Raw genomic sequence first — 23,999 nt, 5'->3', positions numbered from 1 at the left:
CCTCTTCTGCTCTCTCAACCACGCTCTTTTTATTTCCACACATCTCTCTTACCCTTACGTTACTTACTCGATCAAACCACCTCACACCACACATTCTCCTCAAACATCTCATTTCCAGCACATCCATCCTCCTGCGCACAACTCTATCCATAGCCCACGCCTCGCAACCATACAACATTGTTGGAACCACTATTCCTTCAAACATACCCATTTTTGCTTTCCGAGATAATGTTCTCGACTTCCACACATTCTTCAAGGCTCCCAGGATTTTCGCCCCCTCCCCCACCCTATGATCCACTTCTGCTTCCATGGTTCCATCCGCTGCCAGATCCACTCCCAGATATCTAAAACACTTTACTTCCTCTAGTTTTTCTCCATTCAAACTTACCTCCCAATTGACTTGACCCTCAACCCTACTGTACCTAATTACCTTGCTCTTATTCACATTTACTCTTAACTTTCTTTTTTCACACACTTTACCAAACTCAGTCACCAGCTTCTGCAGTTTCTCACATGAATCAGCCACCAGCGCTGTATCATCAGCGAACAACAAGTGACTCACTTCCCAAGCTCTCTCATCCCCAACAGACTTCATAGTTGCCCCTCTTTCCAAAACTCTTGCATTCACCTCCCTAACAACCCCATCCATAAACAAATTAAACAACCATGGAGACATCACACACCCCTGCCGCAAACCTACATTCACTGAGAACCAATCACTTTCCTCTCTTCCTACACGTACACATGCCTTACATTCACTGCTCATAACAACTTGCCTTCCACACCATATATTCGTAATACCTTCCACAGAGCATCTCTATCAACTCTATCATATGCCTGCTCCAGATTCATAAATGCTACATACAAATCCACTTGCTTTTCTAAGTATTTTTCACATACATTCTCCACACATCCTCTACCACTTCTGAAACCACTCTGCTCTTCCCCAATCTGATGCTCTGTACATGCCTTCACCCTCTCAATCAATACCCTCCCATATAATTTACCAGGAATACTCAACAAACTTATACCTCTGTAATTTGAGCACTCACTCTTATCCCCTTTGCCTTTGTACAAAGGCACTATGCACGCATTCCACCAATCCTCAGGCACCTCACCATGAGTCATACATACATTAAATAACCTTACCATCCAGGAAATAATACAGTCACCCCCTTTTTTAATAAATTCCACTGCAATACCATCCAATATATATATATATATATATATATATATATATATATATATATATATATATATATATATATATATATATATATATTCATTTTTTTTATTTATTATATTTTGTCACTGTCTCCCGTGTTAGCGAGGTAGCGCAAGGAAACAGATGAAAGAATGGCCCAACCCGCCCACATACACATGGATATACATACACGTCCACACACGCACATGTACATACCTATACATCTCAGCGTATACATATATATACACACAGACATCTGCATATATACACATGTACGTAATTCATACTGTCTGCCCTTATTCATTCCCATCGCCACCCCGCCATACATGAAATGACAACCCCCTCCCCCCGCATATGCACGAGGTAGCGCTAGGAAAAAAACAACAAAGGCCACATAAGTTCACACTCAGTCTCTAGTTGTTATGTATAATGCATCGAAACAACAGCTTCCTTTCCACATCCAGGCCCCACAGAACTTTCCATGGTATATATATATATATATATATATATATATATATATATATATATATATATATATATATATATATATATATATATTTATCTTATTTATTATACTTTGTTGCTGTCTCCCATGTTAGCAATGTGACGCAAGGAAACAGATGAAAGAATAGCCCAACCCGCCCACATACACATCTTTATACATACATGTCCACACATGCACATATTCATACCTATACATCTCAACGTATACATATATATAAACACAGACATATACATATATACACATGTACATAATTCATACTGTCTACCCTTATTCATTCCCGTCGCCACCCCGCCACACATGAAATAACAACCCCCTCCCCCTGCATTTGCGTATGGTAGCGGTAGGTAAAGACAACAAAAGCCACATTCGTTCACACTTAGTCTCTAGCTGTCATGTATAATGTACCAAAACCAGAGCTCCTTTTCCACATCCAAGCCCCACAGAACTTTCCATGGTTTACCCCAGGCGCTTCACATGCCCTGGTTCAGTGCATTGACAGCACGTTGACCCCGGTATACCACATCGTTCCAATTCTCTCCATTCCTTGCACGCCTTTCAACCTCCTGCATGTTCAGGCCTAGATCGCTCAAAATCTTTTTCACTCCATCTTTCCACCTCTAATTTGGTCTCCCACTTCTCGTTCCCTCCACCTCTGACACATATATCCTCTTTGTCAATCTTTCCTCACTTATTCTCTCCTTGTGACCAAACCATCTCAAAACACCCTCTTCTGCTCTCTCAACCACACTCTTTTTTTTACCACACATCTCTCTTACCCTTACGTTACTTACTCGACCAAACCACCTCACACCACATATTGTCCTCAAACATCTCATTTCCAGCACATCCACCCTCCTCCGCTCTACTCTATCTATAGCCCACACCTCGCAGCCATATATCATTGTTGGAACCACTATTCCTTCAAACATAACCATTTTTGCTTTCCGAGATAACGTTCTCGACTTCCACACATTCATCAATGCTCCCAGAACTTTTACCCCCCCCCTCTCCCACCCTATGATTCACTTCCGCTTCCAGGGTTCCATTCGCTGCTAAATCCACTCCCAGATATCTAAAACACTTCACTTCTTTCAGTTTTTCTCCATTCAAGCTTACCTCTCAATTGACTTGTCCCTCAACCCTACTGTACTTAATAATCTTGCTCTTATTCACATATACTCTCAGCTTTCTTCTTTCACACACAGTTTCTCACCGGAATCAGCCACCAATGCTGTATCATCAGCGAGCAACAACCAATTCACTTCCCAAGCTCTCTCATCCACAACAGACTGCATACTTGCCCCTCTTTCCAAAACTTGCATTCATCTCCCTAGCAATGCCATCCATAAACAGATTAAACAACCATGGAGACATCACGCACCCCTGCCGCAAACCAACATTTACTGAGAACCAATCACTTTCCTCTTTTCTTACACGTACACATGCCTTACATTCTCGATAAAAACTTTTCACTGCTTCTAACAACTTGCCACCCACACCATATATTCTTAATACCTTCCACAGAGCATCTCTATCAACTCTATCATATGCCTTCTCCAGATCCATAAATGCTACATACAAATCCATTTGCTTTTCTAAGTATTTCTTACATACATTCTTCAAAGCAAATACCTGATCCACACATCCTCCACTATTTCTGAAACCACACTCCTCTTCCCCAATCTGATGCTGTGTACATGCTTTTACCCTCTCAATCAATACCTTCCCATATGATTTCCCAGGAATACTCAACAAACTTATACCTCTGTAATTTGAGCACTCACTTTTATCCCCTTTGCCTTTGTACAATAGCACTATGCAAGCATTCCGCCAATCCTCAGGCACCTCACCATGAGTCATACATATAGTAAATAATCTTACCAACCAGTCAACAATACAGTCACCCCTTTTTTTTTATAAACTTCACCGTAATACCATCCAAACCCGCTGCCTTGCCAGCTTTCATCTTCTGCAAAGCTTTTAGTACCTCTTGTCTGTTTACCAAATCATTCTCCCTAACCCTCTCACTTTGCACACCACCTTGACCAAAACACCCTGTATCTGCCTCTCTGTCATCAAACACATTCAACATACCTTCAAAATACTCACTTCATCTCTTCCTCACATCACCACTACTTGTTATCACCTCCCCATTAGCCCCCTTCACTGAAGTTCCCATTGATTCCCTTGTCTTACGCACCTTATTTACCTTCTTCCAAAACATCTTTTTATTTTCCCTAAAATTTGAAGATACTCTCTTACCCCAACTCTCATTTGTCCTATTTTTCACCTCTTGCACGTTTCTCTTGACCTCCTGCCTCTTTCTTTTATACATCTCCCACTCATTTGCATTATATCCCAGCAAAAATTGTCCAAATGCCTCTCCCTTCTCTTGCACTGATAATCTTACTTCTTCAACCCACCACTCACTGCCTTTTCTAATCTGCCCACCTCCCATGCTTCTCATGCCACAAGCATCCTTTGCACAAGCCATCACTGCTTCCCTAAATACATCTCATTCCTCCCTCACTCCCCTTACGTCCTTTGTTCTCACCTTTTTCCATTCTGTATTCAGTCTCTCCTGGTACTTCCTCACACAAGTGTCCTTCCCAAGCTCACTTACTCTCACCACTCTTTTCACCCCAACATTCTCTCTTCTTTTCTGAAAACCTTTACAAAGCTTCACTTTCGCCTCCACAAGATAATGATCAGACATCCCTCCAGTTGTACCTCTCAGCACGTTAACATCCAAAAGTCTCTTTTGCATGCCTATCAGTTAACATGTAATCCAATATTGTTTTCTGGCCATCTCTACTACTTACATACGTAAACTTATATATATGTCTCCTTTTAAAGCAGGTATTCCCAATCATCAGTCCTTTTTCAGCACTTAAACCTACAAGCTCTTCACCATTTCTATTTACAACACTGAACACCCCATGTATACTAATTATTCCCTCAACTGCCACATAACTTGCCTTTGCATTCAAATCGCCCATCACTGCAACCTGGTCTCGTGCATCAAAACTACCAACACACTCACTCTGCTGCTCCCAAAACACTTGCCTCTCGTGATCTTTCTTCTTATGCCCTGGTGCGTGTACACCAATAATCACCCATCTCTCTCCAACCACTTTCAGTTTTACCCATATCAATCTAGAGTTTACTTTCTTACACTCTGTCATATACTCCCACAACTCTTGTTTCAGGAGTAGTGCTACTCCTTCCTTTGCTCTTGTCCTCTCACTAAACCCTGACTTTACTCCCAAGAGATTCCCAAACCACTCTTCCCCTTTACCCTTGAGCTTCGTTTCACTCAGAGCCAAAACATCTAGGTTCCTTTCCTCAAACATACTTTTGTCTGTTTCCTTGCGCTACCTTGCTGTCAAGGGAAATAGCGATTAAGTATAATAAATAGATGAATAAATGAATGATATCATGAGGATTTAGTTTTTTGTGATTGATATAGGATTCAACTGAATATTTTGTAAAAATGAAAAAGATTTCATACAGCCATTTGATATTCATTTTATCACAAAAGGATTCAAAGAGAATTTTTAAGACAAGTTGATGTATCAGTAACCATGTTAGAGATTATTGATTGTATGATTTGTAATTTTTTTCATATTTGATTATCGCTTCCCACATTAGGTAGTTCCAGGAACAGATGAAGGAAGGCTACATCCATACACATTCATTCTTTAGATGTCATGTGTAATGCACTAAATCCACAGCTTCTTATCCATGCCCCACAGAGCTTTCCATGGTTTACCCCAAGCACTTCACATCCCTTGTTCAGTCCATTGACAGCACCTTGGCCCCATTATACCGTACTGTTCCCATTTACTCTATCATTTGCATGCCTTCACCTTCCTACATGCTCAGGCCTCTTTTGCTCAAAATCTTTTTCACTGCATCCTCTCATATCCCATTTGGCCTGTTCCCCTTGTTCCTTCCACGTTTGACATATACATCCTCTTTGTCATTATTTCTTCATTCATTGTCTCTACTTGTCCAAACCATTTCAGCATTCCCTCTTCAGCTATCTCAACCACAGTTTTTATTACCACACATCTCTTGTACCCTATCAATACCTACCCAATCAAACCCCATCATTTTAAACACATCCACTCTCCTCCTCAAAGCCTTATCTATAGTCCATGCCTCACATCCATATAATATTGTTGGGACTACTATACCTTAAAACACACCTATTTTTGCCCTCCCAGATAACATTTTTGCTTTCCACACACTCTTCAGCACTCCCAGAACCTTCACCCCTTCACTCACCCTGTGACTCACTTCTGCTTCCAGAGTTCCATTTGCTGCCTTGTCCACTTCCATGTAGCTAAAACATTTCACTTCCTCCAAATTTTCTCAATCTAAGGTCACACCCCAGCTAACCTGTCCCTCATCCCTGCTAAACCTGATAACCTTGCTTTCATTCACATTCACTCTCAACTTCCCCCTTGAACACACTTGGCCAAACTCAGTCATCAACTTCTCCAGGTTCTCACTTGAATCTGCCCCCAGTGTTGTATCATCACCAAAAAACAAATGACTCACTTCCAAGGCCCTCTCATCCCTCACACACTGCATGCTCGCTCCTCTATCCAAGTCTCTCGGGATGGCCTTCCTCACCACCCCATCTGTCAACAAATTAGATAGCCATAGTGACATCACAGACCCTTGGTACAAACCAACCCTCACTGGGAACCATTTTCTACTCACATGCCATGTAATCTTGATAAGAACTTCTCACTACCTCTCGCAGCTTTCCTTCTACACCATATATTCATAAGACCTTGCACAAGGCATCTTTATCAACTGTATCATATGTTTCTCCAGACCCATAAATGTCACATGCAAATCCATCAGTTTCTCTGAGTATTTCTCAAACACATTCTTTAAAACACACAGCTGAGCCACACATCCCCATCAACTTCTAAAAGTGACTGCTCCTCCCCAATCTGACAATCCATACATACCTTCATCCTTCCAATCACTACCCTCCCATACAACTAATCAGGTACACTCAACAAACTTAGACCTCTGTAGTTTGAACACTCACCTTATCCCCCTTGCCCTTATATAGTGGCACTATACATGCATTATGCCAATCTTAAGGAACCTCACCATGATCCATCCATGCATTGAAAATCCCTGTCAACCAGTCAACAACACAGTCACCCCATTTCCTAATAAATTCAATTGCAGTACCATCCATTCCAGCCACATTTCCACATTTCATTCTTTTTAAGGTTTTCACCACCTCATCTCTCTTCACCAAACTCCTATCTGTGACTCTTTTATTTTGCTTAAAACCCTGACCCAAACATCCTACATCTGCCACCATTTCTATCATCAAACACATTTAGTAGTCCTTCAAAATACTCACTCCGTCTCCTCCTCTCTTTATCACAACCTTTTAGCACTAATGTTCCAAATGTTCTCTTATTTTTCACTCATTATTAACCTCCTTCTAAAACATCTTATTCTAAACATTTACTGATACTCTCTCACCCCAGCTCTCATATACCCTCTTTTTCAACCCCTGCACCTTCCTTTTGACCTCCTGTCACTTTCTCTTATACATTCCCCAATCATTTGCACTCCTTCCCAATAAGAACCACCCAAACATCTCCCTTTTCTATTTCATTAGCAACTTTACTTCACATCCCACCACTCATTACACTTTTTGATCTGCCCACCTCCCACCTTTCACATGCCACATGCTAGAACTAGCTCCTAAATACCTTCCATTGTTCTCCCACTCCTTGTGCTCCATTTATTCTCACAGTTTGCCATTGTACACTCAGTCTCCCCAGGCATTTCTTAAAGGAAGGCTTGCATCAGTTTGCCAATTTGGTGATAATTTTTGGGACTTTTCTTTCTTTAAAGTTTTGTTATATGTTGATCATTAAATTGTTTTGGACAGATACCCATATTTCAATGTCTCCACTCTTTTACTATTATACTATGATTCTTTTACTATACTGAATTGAAGTATCACCAGTTTGCTGCCTCATTCCTTGAATTGGTTTTAAGATGCTGAGGTGTATTTAGGGAGTCTTATTGACATTCCATGTCCCTATTAGTTTTCTTCATTACAAACTAGGTTGTTTGTTGCCAGCCAGGCAGAGAGTGAATAAGATATGTTCCTATTGGCAGATTTTAACAACATGTCATAGTTTGTTTAGATTGCCTTCTTATTATTGGCTTTAGGTAACCGGTCTATGTTTTTTGTGGGAGCCAATGAATTTTTGTGTAAGAGACTGGCTATAAATTATTTGATGTAAAAGCAAACCTGAACAAAAGTTTTGAGGCTTAATACCCTCAGTTGACCTAGTTTAGGTACAATTATTTTTTATGCAGTCCTTCAAAATGAATGTTATTTTATTTCATGGGTGAAGGGTGGACTGGATTAGTATTCACTTATGTTTGAGGACAATATGTGGTGTGAGGTGGTTTGATCGAGTAAGTAATGAAAGGGTAAGAGAGATGTGTGGTAATAAAAATAGTGTGGTTGAGAGAGCAGAAGAGGGTGTGTTGAAATGGTTTGGTCACATGGAGAGAATGAGTGAGGAAGATTGACAAAGAGATGGAAAGATGGAGTGAAAAAGATTTTGAGCGATCAGGGCCTGAACATGCAGGAGGGTGAAAGGCATGCAAGGAATAGATTGAAATGGAATGATGCGGTATCCCAGGGTTGACGTGCTGTCATTGGATTGAACCAGGTCATGTGAAGCGTCTGGGGTAAACCATGGAAAGTTTTGTGGGGCCTGGATGTGGAAAGGGAGCTGTGGTTTCGGTGCATTACACATGACAGCTAGAGATTGAGTGTGAACGAATGTGGCCTTTCATGTCTCTTCCTAGTGCTACCTCGCACGCATGCGGGGGGAGGGGGTTGTCATTTCATGTGTGGTGGGGTGGCAACGGGAATGAATAAAGGCAGCAAGTATGAATTATGTACCTCTGTATATATGTATATGTCTGTTGATGTATATATATATGTGTACATTGAAATGTATAGGTATGTATATGTATGTGTGTGGACGTGTATGTATGTACATTTGTATGAGGGTGGGTTGGGCCATTCTTTCGTCTGTTTCCTTGTGCTACCTTGCTGACACGGGAGACACCAACAAAGTATAATAATAATAATCTGGAGTTAGATTAAGTGAGTTCCTGCTGTGGACATTTCTAATTAGAAATATAGGGGATTAGTTTATGCAGCCTAGATTTTGATAAAATTTTTTTGTAATGGAGATAGGAGATATCCAGTCCAAATTCTATGGGACCAGTCGGTGCTCCTAAGTTAAATTTTTTAATTATATAAATGCTGATCTTTCCAGTGGAGTATTCCAGCTATAGATGTTGATCGTAATTTTCCACCTGTATGACTTTTCTTAACCCTTTCAGTCCAATCTTTAAAACCTCAAACATCAGTAGTTGACACTGAACTGACTCACTTGCATAGTTACTGAAATAATTATTTGACTCTTCCTTTGACATTTTATATTTCATGAATCAAAAGTTAAGACTAATGTGTTTTCCAGTTCAGCTTTGGGCCAGGGTTGGAGACTTGGCTTTCTCGGTCTTTTACACATGGATGTATTCAGCCAACGATTGGAGCAAGAACATGGGGCCCAAGTTATTACAACAACACCATCTGTTCCTTATAAGGTTTGTCCATTTATGATTATCATTTAGGTACACTTATTTCATGATAAAAATGTTGCTCTTTTCAACAGGAATTTAATGAAAAATATTTCTAAACCCTTTTGACCTTGCTGATTATACCAGTTATTTAATTGATAAAATATCCCTGTTGTTAGTGTGTCTAAGAGTTTCATTGTTTGCACTCGTATCTCATGCTGCTAACTATACACATCTAGTGCATCAATCCTGTTCATTATCAGTGCTTTTCTCCATATAGTAGAGCAGGAAGTCTCATCCAGAATTTTCCTCAAGTTTGTTGATCATGTCCATTTTCCAGTGATGAAGCCTCGGTAGGCATACTCAAACATATGCTGAGTGTTTATGCATGCAAAAGAAGAATAATGAAAAAAGGGTCAGTAATTGTTCAATTATGCATCCCAATGATATTTAATTGCAAAGATAGCAAATTCCATTTTAGATAATCCTAGATTCCCCTGGAGATCAATGTAGCTTTTTATCAACTTTAAGAAATTCCTTAGTACAGTGAAAAAGAAATGAAAATATCTCCAACTTGAGTTTATAAATATTTGGGCATGCGGCACCCAATGTGAATGAAAGCAGTAAACAGATTGTGGACATTTGTGCTGAAAAAGGGGCTGCTGATTCAGATAACCTGATTTTGTTCCCTTTGCCTTAATTCATTTTGTCAATCCTCAAGCACCTTTCCATGAGCCATATTTACACTGGAAATCCCGGCTAACCAGTCAATGGCAGAATCGCCCCACTTTCTTAAGAAATGCAGTTGTGATCCCATCCACTCCAGCTGCTTTGCTGCTCTTCTTCAAGTACATTTTCACCACCTCTTCTCTTTTTACCTAATCAATTAATGATCGCCATCATATGACACAGTAAAATGTTAACTATTATAACTGTTAGCAAGGTTATGACAATTCTTTTAACAAGGCAAATCTCTGGTACTTAGCTCAAACTCTACAGGTGGGGGAGAAGAAACAGAGGACTGAAATGTCAGTTTTTTGTTTATGTTAAATCTAGATACATTGACAAATGAATGCTATGTTGGATAGACTAATGGTACAGCATTTACACTTTGCTTGTCCTCCCAGACTGCCTTCCTGACCCGACCTTCCTGCCTCTTATATACCTGAGGCATCATCACAGAAAAGTATTCAGGCAGTTGACTTGCGCTAGACAGTTTAAAAGATTGAGCTTTTCAGTGTATATTTACTGTAAGAATAACCTGTGTATTAATCTGTAGCCACCCACTGTTGTTCTATAAAGTGTCACATTACTGACAGTGCCTTGACTTGGTGGAAGGTCATGGCATGTGATCTCACCTGGCCTAATAAGGTCCAGTGAAACGAGTTTGAGGGCCCAACCTAGAGCTTCAACCATCATCAATGTTTGGCAGTGGCAGGTCTAAAGCTCCTGCAGTAATTATTGCCTTAGATAGATGACCTGACCATTTCCATGAGAAGTAGCATGGAGTTTGCAACATTTGAATGTGGCATTACCAGTTTTCTTTGGGAATTGCTTGTCCTCCCAGATTGCCTTCCTGACTTGACCTTCCTGCCTCTTATATACCTGAGGCATCATTGCAGAACAGCAGTCAGGCAGTAGACTTGCTCTAGACAACAAGTGTACCACTCTGGTACCTGAAGTCTTGGCCATGTGGCTACAGACTCAAGCCACTCTTTGAGCATCTCAGTAGAAGTTTTCAGTGTGACTCCTGATGTTTCATCTTCCTGGTGGGTTTCTTTGTGGTGCCTTTTTTCTGACATCCACCTAAGATAGGATTTGCATTGGAAGTTGCTTCCACCCATCACAAGCAGTACTTGTAACAACAAGGGACCTATGGCTATGCCCATAGCACTCCTGCCACCCAAGCACAAATGAGCAGCTGTGACACACTTCAGGAGTCTCCTGCAACCCAGGCACAAACCAGCTGCAGCCAATACACCAGGAGTCTCCTGCAACCCAAGTACACTCCAGGAATCATGATATGTGCCTTACCTACATGAGCTCCATGTGGGCTCAGCAGCCACACACTCTCCCATGTGCTCCTGCTTCATCTTTCATTCTCACTTGCATCACAGGACCCCTAACAAGATGAAATATGAGGAGCTACATTGGGACTTCTACTGATAGAAGAGGTAACCTAAGGGTGGCTTGAGTCTGCAGTCACATAACCGAAACAAAGGTACTGGAATGGTACTCTTGTTGGCTAGAGTGAATGAACTGCCTGACTGCCCTCTTGCAGTGATGCCCTAGGTAATTAGAGGGAATTGAAGATGATGCTGAAAGATGAAGAGAAGTCAGGGGTTAGTGAAAGGACAAGAGCAAGGGAAGGAGTAGCACTACTCCTGAAACAGGAGTGGTGGGAGTATGTGATAGAGTGTAAGAAAGTAAACTCTAGATTGATATAGGTAAAACTGAAAGTGGATAGAGAGAGATGGGTGATTATTGGTGCATACACACCTGGGCATGAGAAGAAATATCATGAGAGGCAAGTGTTTTGGGAGCAGCTGAGTGAGTGTGTTAGTAGTTTTGATACACAAGACCAGGTTATAGTGATGGGTGATTTGAATACAAAGGTGAATAATGTGGCAGTTGAGGGAATAATTGGTATGCATGGGGTGTTCAGTGTTGTAAATGGAAATGGTGAGGAGCTTGTAGATTTATGTGCTGAAAAAGGACTGGTGATTGAGAATACCTGGTTTAAAAATCGAGATATACGTAAGTATATGTATGTAAGTAGGAGAGATGGCCAGAGAGCGTTATTGGATTATGTGTTAATTAATAGGCATGCGAAAGAGAGACTTTTGGATGTTAATGTGCTGAGAGGTGCAACTGGAGGGATGTCGGATCATTATCTTGTGGAGGTGAAGGTGAAGATTTGTAGAGGTTTTCAGAAAAGAAGAGAGAATGTTGGGGTGAAGACAGAGGTGAGAGTAAGTGAGCTTGGGAAGGAGACTTGTGTCAGGAAGTACCAGGAGAGACTGAGTACAGAATGGAAAAAGGTGAGAACAAAGGAGGCAAGGGGAGTGGGGGAGGAATGGGATGTATTAAGGAAAACAGTGATGGCTTGTGCGAAAGATGCTTATGGCATGAGATGCATGGGAGGTGGGTAGATTAGAAAGGGTAGTGAGTGGTGGGATGAAGAAGTAAGATCATTAGTGAAAGAGAAGAGAGAGGCATTTGGACGATTATTGCAGGGTAATAACGCAAATGATCGGGAGATGTATAAAAGAAAGAGGGAGGAGGTCAAGAGAAAGGTGCAAGAGGCAAAAAAGAGGACAAATGAGAGTTAGGGTGAGAGAGTATCATTAAATTTTAGGGAGAATAAAAAGATGTTTTGGAAGGAGGTAAACAAAGTGCGTAAGACAAGCGAACAAATGGGAACATCAGTGAAGGGAGCTAATGGGGAGGTGATAACAAGTAGTGGTGATGTGAGACAGAGATGGAGTGAGTATTTTGAAGGTCTGTTGAATGTGTTTGATGATAGAGTGGCAGATATAGGGTGTTTTGGTCGAGGTGGTGTGCAAAGTGAGAGGGTTTGGGTGAATGATTTGGTAAACAGAGAAGAGGTAGTAAAAGCTTTGCAGAAGATGAAAGCCGGCAAGGCAGCAGGTTTGGATGGTGCTGCAGTGGAACTGATTAAAAAAGGGGATGACTGTATTGTTGACTGGTTGGTAAGGTTATTTAATGTATGTATGACTCATGGTGAGGTGCCTGAGGACTGGCGGAATGCTTGTATAGTGCCATTGTACAAAGGCAAAGGGGATAATTGTGAGTGCTCAAATTACAGAGGTATTAGTTTGTTGAGTATTCCTGGGAAATTATATGGGAGGGTATTGATTGAGAGGGTGAAGGCATGTACAGAGCATCAGATTAGAGAAGAGCAGTGTGGTTTCTGAAGTGGTAGAGGATGTGGATCAGGTGTTTGCCTTGAGAAATGTATGTGAGAAATACTTAGAAAAGCAAATGGATTTGTATGTAGCATTTATGGATCTGGAGAAGGCATGTGATAGAGTTGATAGAGATGCTCTGTGGAAGGTATTAAGAATATGTGGTGTGGGAGGTAAGTTGTTAGAAGCAGTGAAGAGTTTTTATCGAAGATGTAAAGCATGTGTACATGTAGGAAGAGAGGAAAGTGATTGGTTCTCAGTGAATGTAGGTTTGTGGCAGGGGTGCGTGATGTCTTCATGTTGTTTAATTTGTTTATGGATGGGGTTGTTAGGGAGGTGAATGCAAGAGTTTTGGAAAGAGGGGCAAGTATGCAGTCTGTTGTGGATGAGAGAGGTTGGGAAGTGAGTCAGTTGTTGTTCGCTGATGATACAGCACTGGTGGCTGATTCGGGTGAGAAACTGCAGAAGCTGGTGACTGAGTTTGGTCGTGTGTGAAAGAAGAAAGCTGAGAGTGAATGTGAATAAGAGTAAAGTTATTAAGTTCAGTAGGGTTGAGGGACAAGTCAACTGGGAGATAAGTTTGAACGGAGAAAAACTGGAGGAAGTAAAGTGTTTTAGAGACCTCGGAGTGGATTTGGCAGCAGATGGAACCATGGAAATGGAAGTGAATCATAGGGTGGGGGAGGGGGCGAAAGTTTTGGGAGCATTGAAAAATGTGTGGAAGTGGAGAACGTTATCTTGGAAAGCAAAAATGGGTATGTTTGAAGGAATAGTGGTTCCAACAATGATATATGGTTGCGAGGTGTGGGCTATAGATAGAGTTGTGCAAAGGAGGGTGGATGTGCTGGAAATGAGATGTTTGAGGACAATATGTGGTGTGAGGTGGTTTGATCGAGTAAGTAATCATAGGGTAAGAGAAATGTGGGGTAATAAAAAGAGTGTGGTTGACGGAGCAGAAGAGGGTGTTTTGAAATGGTTTGGTCACATGGAGAGAATGAGTGAGGAAAGATTGACAAAGAGGATATATGTGTCAGAGGTGGAGGGAACAAGAAGTGGGAGACAAAATTAGAGGCGGAAAGATGGAGTGAAAAAGATTTTGAGTGATCAGGGCTGAACATGCATAAAAGTGAAAGGCATGCAAGGAATAGAGTGAATTGGAATGATATGGTATACAGGGGCCGACGTGCTGTCAGTGGATTGAACCAGGGCATGTGAAGCGTCTGGGGTAAACCATGGAAAGTTGTGTGGGCCTGGATGTGGAAAGGGAGCTGTGGTTTCATTTCATTATACATGACAGCTAGAGACTCTGTTTCAACAAATGGGGCCTTTGTTGTCTTTTCTTAGCGCTACCTGATGCACATGCGGGGGAAGAGGGTTTTCATTTCATGTGTGGCGTGGTGGCAACGGGAATGAATAAGGGCAGACAGTATGAATTATGTACATGTGTGAATATGTATATGTCTGTGTGTGTATATATATATGTATACGTTGAGATGTATAGGTATGTATATGTGTGTGTGTGGATGTGTATGTATATACATGTGTATGTGGGTGGGTTGGGCCAATTTTTCGTCTTACACTACCTCGCTAACGTGGAAGACAGCGACAAAGTATGATAAAAAAGTGAAGATACTGTCAAAAATTTGCGAGCTCTGACCTCTTTCCATGTTGTAGGACTAAGGATAGGTCTGTTAGAGAGACTCTTCTCATGGAAAGGTCAGGTCATCTATTCAGTGGAATGATTATGACGACAGCTTGTGATCTGCCATAGTTTAGGCCACAAAACTTATTTTGGGGGGAATTATTAGGTCAGGTAAGGCCACATGCTGTGACCTGCCATCTAGTCAAGGTGCAGTTAGTAAGATGCCACTTTGTTGAAAAACGGTGGGTTGCTACAAATCTCATAATTTTGTGACTTACAGAAAAGCTTTTGGTGTACATTGATGCGAACTGAAACGTGGGGCTGCAAAATGTTATGAAAATTTCTTGCATTGGTTTTACAACAAAGCTTTAGTTTTAGTTTGATGATGTACACAGAAAATCTGGCAACAACACGCATAGAGCACTGTGGGTACTTTGAATCATTTTCTTAAGTCAACTATATATCATAAATATATTTGTAATGCATTTTTAGTTAGAAAAGTGGGTTATGTATCATGTTAAAAAAAAAACATGGAGAGAGAGAGAGGTAAGGAATATTACCCCATTGCTATTATATTATGGGATTTTGTAGGAAGTATTTACTCATTGATTATCTATTAATTTTGTCATGGATTGAAAATGCTTAGAATAGGGACAAGTTGAATGAGGAGCCCCTGTTCACCCTCATCTTTGAAAGCCATTTGTGAGATATACATCTCTGCATGGATTAAGCACACCTTTTATTGGCTTGACCTTGGCTTTATAGTAAAACAAATGATGAGAAATATGACTTCTTCTTGGCTTTCCTTAGTCAGGAACCTTTTGTCAAAGGAAATCTAGTTAACCCTTAAACAGCGATATACATGATTTGATGGCTGACAAATAACAACATACATCATGAGACAAAATTTTCATGCCGCTGTTTTGTATAGCATGCCAGGTTCAGGATGTATAAACTACATCACACTGGCTGTCATGATACCTCTTTCCTCCCTGGAACTGCTAAGCTGTGGAATTCTCATCCTCCTTTCACATTTGCCAGTTCGTGTAACCTTTCTTCTTTTATGAGTCAGGTCCATAAACATCTGCAGAGCCCTGATTAATCTCCACTTTCTTTAGCCTTCACTTTTTTCACTCAAAATAGCCTTTGATTGGGGTATATTTTACCTGTGCCATTTTAGTCAATACAGTAGACCCTCGAATTAATGGACTGATGGGGGGAAAGGGTGTCTGTTAATGCCGAAAGTCCGTTAAATCAAATGTAACCTATTTTTGTGCCACATTTAAGTTCATACACTTTCTTTTAGCTCCACCACAATATTTGGTTTAGTTTGTGGTACCATAGTTGGGTGGTGGGCTCCCGGCAAATAGGGAATGCTCACAGGGCAGTTGGAGGCAGAAGTAAGTGAGATAGAGGTGATGCCACCCCTCTCCTGTGAAAGGATACTTCTTTATATCACTTGATGCCATTTTTGATTGTAAGGATTGCAGCATTATTTAATAAGGTCACAATTCTGAAATAACAGAAACACAATACAACCTGACCGCATAGTAGCTTGAGGTAGACTCAGACTGACACCAAAACAAACTGAGTCTACCCCGTGTTACCAAAAACAAGTATGATATGAATTGTGCAAGTTGCAGAGTTTCAGATATTGTATTTTTTAATTATTATTAATTAATGTACTGTATTATTATTTGTCCATTAAATTGGAAATCCATTATATTGGGGTCCATTAAATTAAGTTGTTAGTGAAAGAGAAAAGAGAAGTGTTTTGACAGTACATACAAGGAAGGAGCGCAAATGACTGGGAGATGTATATAAGAAACGGCAGGAGGTCAAGAGAGCGGTGCAAGGGTTGAAAAAGAGGGCAAATAAGAGTTGGGGTGAGAGAGTATCATTATACTTTAGGGAGGATAAGATGTTTTGAAAGGAGGTAAATAACATGCATAACGCAAGAGAACAAATGGGAACATCGGTGAAGATGGCAAGTGGGGAAGTAATTTCAGGTAGTGATGAAGTGAGGAGATGGAGTGAATATTTTGAAGGTTTGTTGAATGTTTGATGATAGAGTGGCAGATGTAGGGTGCTCTGGTAGGGATGCTGTGCAAAGTGAGAGGGTCAGGGAGAATGGTTTGGTTAAGAGAGGAGGTAGTGAAAGCATTGTGGAAAATGAAATCCAATAAGACGGCAGGTTAGGATGTTATTGCAGTAGAATTTGTTAAGAAAGTTGGTGACTTTGTTGTTCATTGGTTGATAAGGATATTTGCTGTATATATGGATCATGATAGGATTAGCAAAATGCATCTATAGTGCCTTTGTACAAAGGCAAAGGGGAGAAAGTTAAGTGTTCAAACTACAGACGCTTAAGTTTGTTGAATATTCCTGGGAAATTATATGGAAGGGTATAGATGGAGAGGGTGAAGGCATGTACAAAGCTTCAGTTTGATGAGGAGCAGTGTGGTTCATGGTGAAGTGCCTAAGTATTGGCAGAATGTATGCATAGTATCATTATACAAAGGCAAAGGGGATAAAGGTAAGTGTTCATATTACAGAGGTATAAGTTTGTTAAGTATTCCTGGAAAAATAGATGGGAGGGAAAAATAGATGGGAGGGTATAGATTGAGAGGGTAAAAGCATGTACAGAGCATCAGATTGGGGAAAAGCAATGTGGTTTCAGAAGTGGTAGAGGATGTGTTGATCAGATGTTTGCTTTGAAGAATGTATGTGAGAAGTACTTCGAAAAACAGATGGATTTGTATATAGCATTGTATGGATCTGGAGAAGGCATATGATAGAGTTGATAGAGATGCTTTGTGGAAGGTATTAAGAGTATATGGTGTGGGAGGTAACTTGCTAGATGCAGTAAAACGTTTTACCAAGGATGTAAGGCATGTGTATGAGTAGGAAGAGAGGAAAGTGATTGGTTCCCACTGAATGTCGGTTTGCGGCAGGGGTGTGTGATGTCTTCCTGGTTGTTTAATTTCTTTATGGATTGGGTGGTTAGGGAGGTGTATGCAAGAGTTTTCAGAGAGAGAGACAAGTATGCAGTCTATTGTGGATGAGAGGGCTTCGGAAGTGAGTCAGTTGTTGTTCACTGATGATACAGTGCTGGTGGCTGATTTGGTTGAGAAAGTGGTGACTGAGTTTAGTAAAGTGTGTGAAAGAAGAAAGCTGAGAGTAAGTGTGAATAAGAGCAAGGTTATTTGGTACAGTAGGGTTGAGGGACAGTCAATTGGGAGGTAAATTTGAATGGAGAAAACCTGGAGGAAGTGAAGTGTTTTAGATATTTGGGAGTGGCTTTAATAGCGGATGGAACCATGGAAGTGGAAGTGAGTCACAGGGTGGGGGAGGGGGCGAAGGTTCTAGGAGCATTGGAGAATGTGTGGAAGGCGAGAATGTTATCTGGGAGATCAAAAATGGGTATGTTTGAAGGAATAGTGGTTCCGACAATGTTATATGGTAGTGAGGCATGGGCTATAGATAGGGTTGTGCGGAGGAGGGTGGATGAGTTGGAAATGAAATGTTTGAGAATAATATGTGGTGTGAGGTGGTTTGTTCGAGTAAGTAATGAAAGGGTAAGAGAGATGTGTGGTAATGAAAAGAGTGTGGTTGAGAGAGCAGAGGAGGGTGTGTTGAAATGTTTTTGTCGCATAGAGAAAATGAGTGAGGAAAGAATGACAAAGAGGATATATGCGTCAGAGGTAGAGGGAACAAGAAGTGGGAGACCAAATTAGAGGTGGAAGGATGGAGTGAAAATCATTTTGAGCGTTCGGGGCCTTAAAATACAGAAGGGTGAAAGGTGTGCAATTAATAGAGTGAATTGGAATGATGTGGTATGCTGGGGTCAAGGTACTGTCAGTGGATTTTACCTACGCATGTGAAGCATCTGGGGTAAACCATGGAAAGGTTTGTGGGGCCTGGATGTGGAAAGAGAGCTATTGTTTCGGTGCATTACACATAACAGCTAGAGACTGAGTGTTGTCTTTTCCTAGCAATACCTCGCGTACGTGTCGGGGGAGGGGGGGGGGGGGGGGGCATTTCCTGTGTGGAGGGGTGGCAATGGGAATGGATGAAGGCAGCATGTGTGAACATATATATATGTGTATATATCTATATGTCTGTGTATGTATATGTATGTATACATTGAAATGTATAGGTATGTATATGTGCATGTGTGGGCTTTTCTGTATATACATGATTATGTGGGTGGGTTCGGCCATTCTTTGATCTCTTTCCTTGAGCTACATCACTAACGCGGGAGACTGCGACATATATATAATATATATGGATGAGAGGGCTTCGGAAGCGAGTCAGTTGTTGTTCGCTGATGATACAGCACTGTTGGCTGATTCATGTGAGAAACTGGAGAAGCTGGTGACTGAATTTGGTAAAGTGTGTGAAAGAAGAAATCTCAGAGTAAATGTGAATAAGAGCAAGGTTATTAGGTACAGTAGGGTTGAGGGTCAAGTCAATTGGGAGGTAAGTTTGAATGGAGAAAAACTGGAGGAAGTGAAGTGTTTTAGATATCTGGGAGTGGATTTTGCAGCGGATGGAAACATGGAAGCGTAAGTGAATCATAGGGTGGGGAGGGGGCAAAAATTCTGGGAGCATTGAAGAATGTGTGGAAGTCGAGAACATTATCTCGAAAAGAAAAATGGGTATGTTTGAAGGAATAGTGGAATATAGTTGCGAGGCATGGGCTATGGATAGAGTTGTGCGGAGGAGGGTGGATGTGCTGGAAATGAGATGTTTGAGGACAATATGTGGTGTGAGTTGGTTTGATCGAGTAAGTAATAATACGGTAAGAGGGATGTGTGGTGATAAACAGAGTGTGGTTGAGAGAGCAGAAGAGGGTGTTTTGAAATGGTATGGTCACATGGAGAGAATGAGTGAGGAAAGATTGACCAAGAGGATATATGTGTCAGAGATGCAGGGAACGAGGAGAAGTGGGACACGAAATTGGAGGTGGAAAGATGGAGTGAAAAAGATTTTGAGTGATTAGGGTCTGAACATGCAGGAGGGTGAAAGGCGTGCAAGGAATAGAGTGAATTGGAACGATGTGGTATACCGGGGTCGACGTGCTGTCAATGGATTGAACCAGGACATGTGAAGCATCTGGGGTAAACCATGGAAAGGTCTGTGGGGCCTGGATGTGGAAAGGGAGCTTTGGTTTCAGTGCATTATTACATGACAGATAGAGACTGAGTATGAATGAATGTGGCCTTTGTTGCCTTTTCCTAGCAGTACCTCGCACACATGAGGGGGAGGGGGCTGTTCTTTCATGTGTGGTGAGGTGGCGATGGGAAAGGAATAAAGGCAGACAATATGAATTATGTACATGTGTATATATGTATATGTCTGTGTGTGTATATATATGTATACATTGAAATGTATAGGTATGTATATTTGCGTGTGTGGACGTGTATGTATATACATGTGTATGTGGGTGGGTTCTGCCATTCTTTCGTCTGTTTCCTTGCGCTACCTCGCTAATGCAGGAGACAGCGACAAAGCAAATGAGAGGGCAAATGAGAGTTGGGGTGAGAGAGTATCATTAAATTTTAGGGAGAATAAAAAGATGTTCTGGAGGAAGGTAAATAAAGTGCATAAGACAAGGGGGCAAATGGGAACTTCAGTGAAGGGCGCAAATGGGGAGGTGATAACAAGTAGTGGTGATGTGAGAAGGAGATGGAGTGAGTATTTTGAGGGTTTGTTGAATGTGTTTGATGATAGAGTGACAGATATAGGGTGTTTTGGTCGAGGTGGTGTGCAAAGTGAGAGGGTTAGGGAAAATGATTTGGTAAACTGAGAAGAGGTAGTAAAAGCTTTGCGGAAGATGAAAGCCGGCAAGACAGCAGGTTTGGATGGTATTGCAGTGGAATTTATTAAAAAAGGGGGTGACTGTATTTTTGACTGGTTGGTAAGGTTATTTCATGTATGTATAACTCATAGTGAGGTGCCTGAGGATTGGCGGAATGCGTGCATAGTGCCATTCTACAAAGGCAAAGGGGATAAGAGTGAGTGCTCAAATTACAGAGGTACTCAACTATTCGCCATCTCCCGCGCCAGCGAGGTAGCGCTAAGAACAGAGGACTGGGCCTTTTTTGGAATATCCTCACCTGGCCCCCTCTGTTCCTTCTTTTCGAAAATTAAAAAAAAAAAAAAAAAAAAAAATGAGAGGGGAGGATTTCCAGCCCCCCGCTCCCTCCCCTTTTAGTCGCCTTCTACGGCACGCAGGGAATACGTGGGAAGTATTCTTAATCCCCTATCCCCAGGGATAAGATATATATATATATATATATATATATATATATATATATATATATATATATATATATATATATATATGTATATGGTAGAGGATGTGTGCATCAGGTGTTTGCTTTGAAAAATGTATGTGAGAAATACTTAGAAAAGCAAATGGATTTGTATGTAGCATTTATGGATCTGGAGAAGGCATATGATAGAGTTGATAGAGATGCTCTGTGGAAGGTATTAAGAATATATGGTGTGGGAGGCAAGTTGTTAGAAGCAGTGAAAAGTTTTTATCGAGGATGTAAGGCATTTGTACGTGTAGGAAGAGAGGAAAGTGATTGGTTCTCAGTGAATGTAGGTTTGCGGCAGGGGTGTGTGATGTCTCCATGGTTGTTTAATTTGTTTATGGATGGGGTTGTTAGGGAGGTAAATGCAAGAGTTTTGGAAAGAGGGGCAAGTATGAAGTCTGTTGGGGATGAGAGAGCTTGGGAAGTGAGTGAGCTATTGTTCGTTGATGATACAGCGCTGGTGGCTGATTCATGTGAGAAACTGCAGAAGCTGGTGACTGACTTTGGTAAAGTGTGTGAAAGAAGAAAGTTAAGAGTAAATGTGAATAAGAGCAAGGTTATTAGGTACAGTAGGGTTAAGGGTCAAGTCAATTGGGAGGTAAGTTTGAACGGAGAAAAACTGGAGGAAGTAAAGTGTTTTAGATATTTGGGAGTGGATCTGGCAGCAGATGGAACCATGGAAGCGGAAGTGAATCATAGGGACGGGGAGGGGGCGAAAATCCTAGTAGCGTTGAAGAATGTGTGGAAGTCGAGAACATTATCTCGGAAAGCAAAAATGGGTATGCTTGAAGGAATAGTGGTTCCAACAATGTTGTATGGAACATATATATATATATATATATATATATATATATATATATATATATATATATATATATATATATATATATTCTTTTTTTTTTTTTGCTTTGTCGCTGTCTCCCGCGTTTGCGAGGTAGCGCAAGGAAACAGACGAAAGAAATGGCCCAACCCACCCCCATACACATGTATATACATACGTCCACACATGCAAATATACATACCTACACAGCTTTCCATGGTTTACCCCAGACGCTTCACATGCCATGATTCAATCCACTGACAGCACGTCAACCCCGGTATACCACATCGCTCCAATTCACTCTATTCCTTGCCCTCCTTTCACCCTCCTGCATGTTCAGGCCCCGATCACACAAAATCTTTTTCACTCCATCTTTCCACCTCCAATTTGGTCTCCCACTTCTCGTTCCCTCCACCTCCGACACATATATCCTCTTGGTCAATCTTTCCTCACTCATTCTCTCCATGTGCCCAAACCATTTCAAAACACCCTCTTCTGCTCTCTCAACCACGCTCTTTTTATTTCCACACGTCTCTCTTACCCTTACGTTACTTACTCGATCAAACCACCTCACACCACACATTGTTCTCAAACATCTCATTTCCAGCACATCCATCCTCCTGCGCACAACTCTATCCACAGCCCATGCCTCGCAAACATACAACATTGTTGGAACCACTATTCCTTCAAACATACCCATTTTTGCTTTCCGAGATAATGTTCTCGACTTCCACACATTCTTCAAGGCTCCCAGAATTTTCGCCCCCTCCCCCACCCTATGATCCACTTCCGCTTCCATGGTTCCATCCGCTGCCAGATCCACTCCCAGATATCTAAAACACTTTACTTTCTCCAGTTTTTCTCCATTCAAACTTACCTCCCAATTGACTTGACCCTCAACCCTACTGTACCTAATAACCTTGCTCTTATTTGCATTTACTCTTAACTTTCTTCTTTCACACACTTTACCAAATTCAGTCACCAGCTTCTGCAGTTTCTCACATGAATCAGCCACCAGCACTGTATCATCAGCGAACAACAACTGACTCACTTCCCAAGCTCTCTCATCCCCAACAGACTTCATACTTGCCCCTCTTTCCAAAACTCTTGCATTCAACTCCCTAACAACCCCATCCATAAACAAATTAAACAACCATGGAGACATCACACACCCCTGCCGCAAACCTACATTCACTGAGAACCAATCACTTTCCTCTCTTCCTACACGTACACATGCCTTACATCCTCGATAAAAACTTTTCACTGCTTCTAACAACTTGCCTCCAACACCATATATTCTTGATACCTTCCACAGAGCATCTCTATCAACTCTATCATATGCCTTCTCCAGATCCATAAATGCTACATACAAATCCATTTGCTTTTCTAAGTATTTCTCACATACATTCTTCAAAGCAAACACCTGATCCACACATCCTCTACCACTTCTGAAACCACACTGCTCTTCCCCAATCTGATGCTCTGTACATACCTTCACCCTCTCAATCAATACCCTCCCATATAATTTACTAGGAATACTCAACAAACTTATACCTCTGTAATATGAGCACTCACTCTTATCCCCTTTCCCTTTGTACAATGTCACTATGCACGCATTCCGCCAATCCTCAGGCACCTCTCCAGGAGTCATACATACATTAAATAACCTTACCAACCAGTCAATAATACAGTCACCCCCTTTTTTAATAAATTCCACTGCAATACCATCCAAACCTGCTGCCTTGCCAGGTTTCATCTTCTGCAGAGCTTTTACTACCTCTTCTTTGTTTACCAAATCATTTTCCCTAACCCTGTCACTTTACGCACCACCTCGACCAAAACACCCTATATCTGCCATCTATCGTCAAACACATTCAACAAACCTTCAAAATACTCACTCCATCCCCTTCTCAC

The 23,999-nt window shown here is 41.2% G+C and overlaps 1 protein-coding gene across 1 annotated transcript in view; it reads left to right on the top strand.

Annotated features, from left to right (window-relative positions):
* The first annotated feature begins 9,241 nt into the window (after positions 1 to 9,241).
* LOC139765356 (translation factor GUF1, mitochondrial-like) overlaps positions 9,242 to 23,999 on the top strand; it is a 135,554-nt gene continuing 120,796 nt past the window's right edge. The window contains exon 1 of the mRNA XM_071692738.1: positions 9,242 to 9,395. Coding sequence (XP_071548839.1) covers positions 9,318 to 9,395 — 78 coding nt within the window. The 5' untranslated portion in view covers positions 9,242 to 9,317. The remainder of the gene's footprint in view (positions 9,396 to 23,999) is intronic.

Source organism: Panulirus ornatus, chromosome 54 (assembly GCF_036320965.1).
Source record: "Panulirus ornatus isolate Po-2019 chromosome 54, ASM3632096v1, whole genome shotgun sequence".
Classification (NCBI taxonomy): Eukaryota; Metazoa; Arthropoda; class Malacostraca; order Decapoda; family Palinuridae; genus Panulirus; species Panulirus ornatus.
The sequence above is the reverse complement of the archived record's forward strand: the minus strand, read 5'-3'. Positions and strand labels throughout refer to the sequence as shown.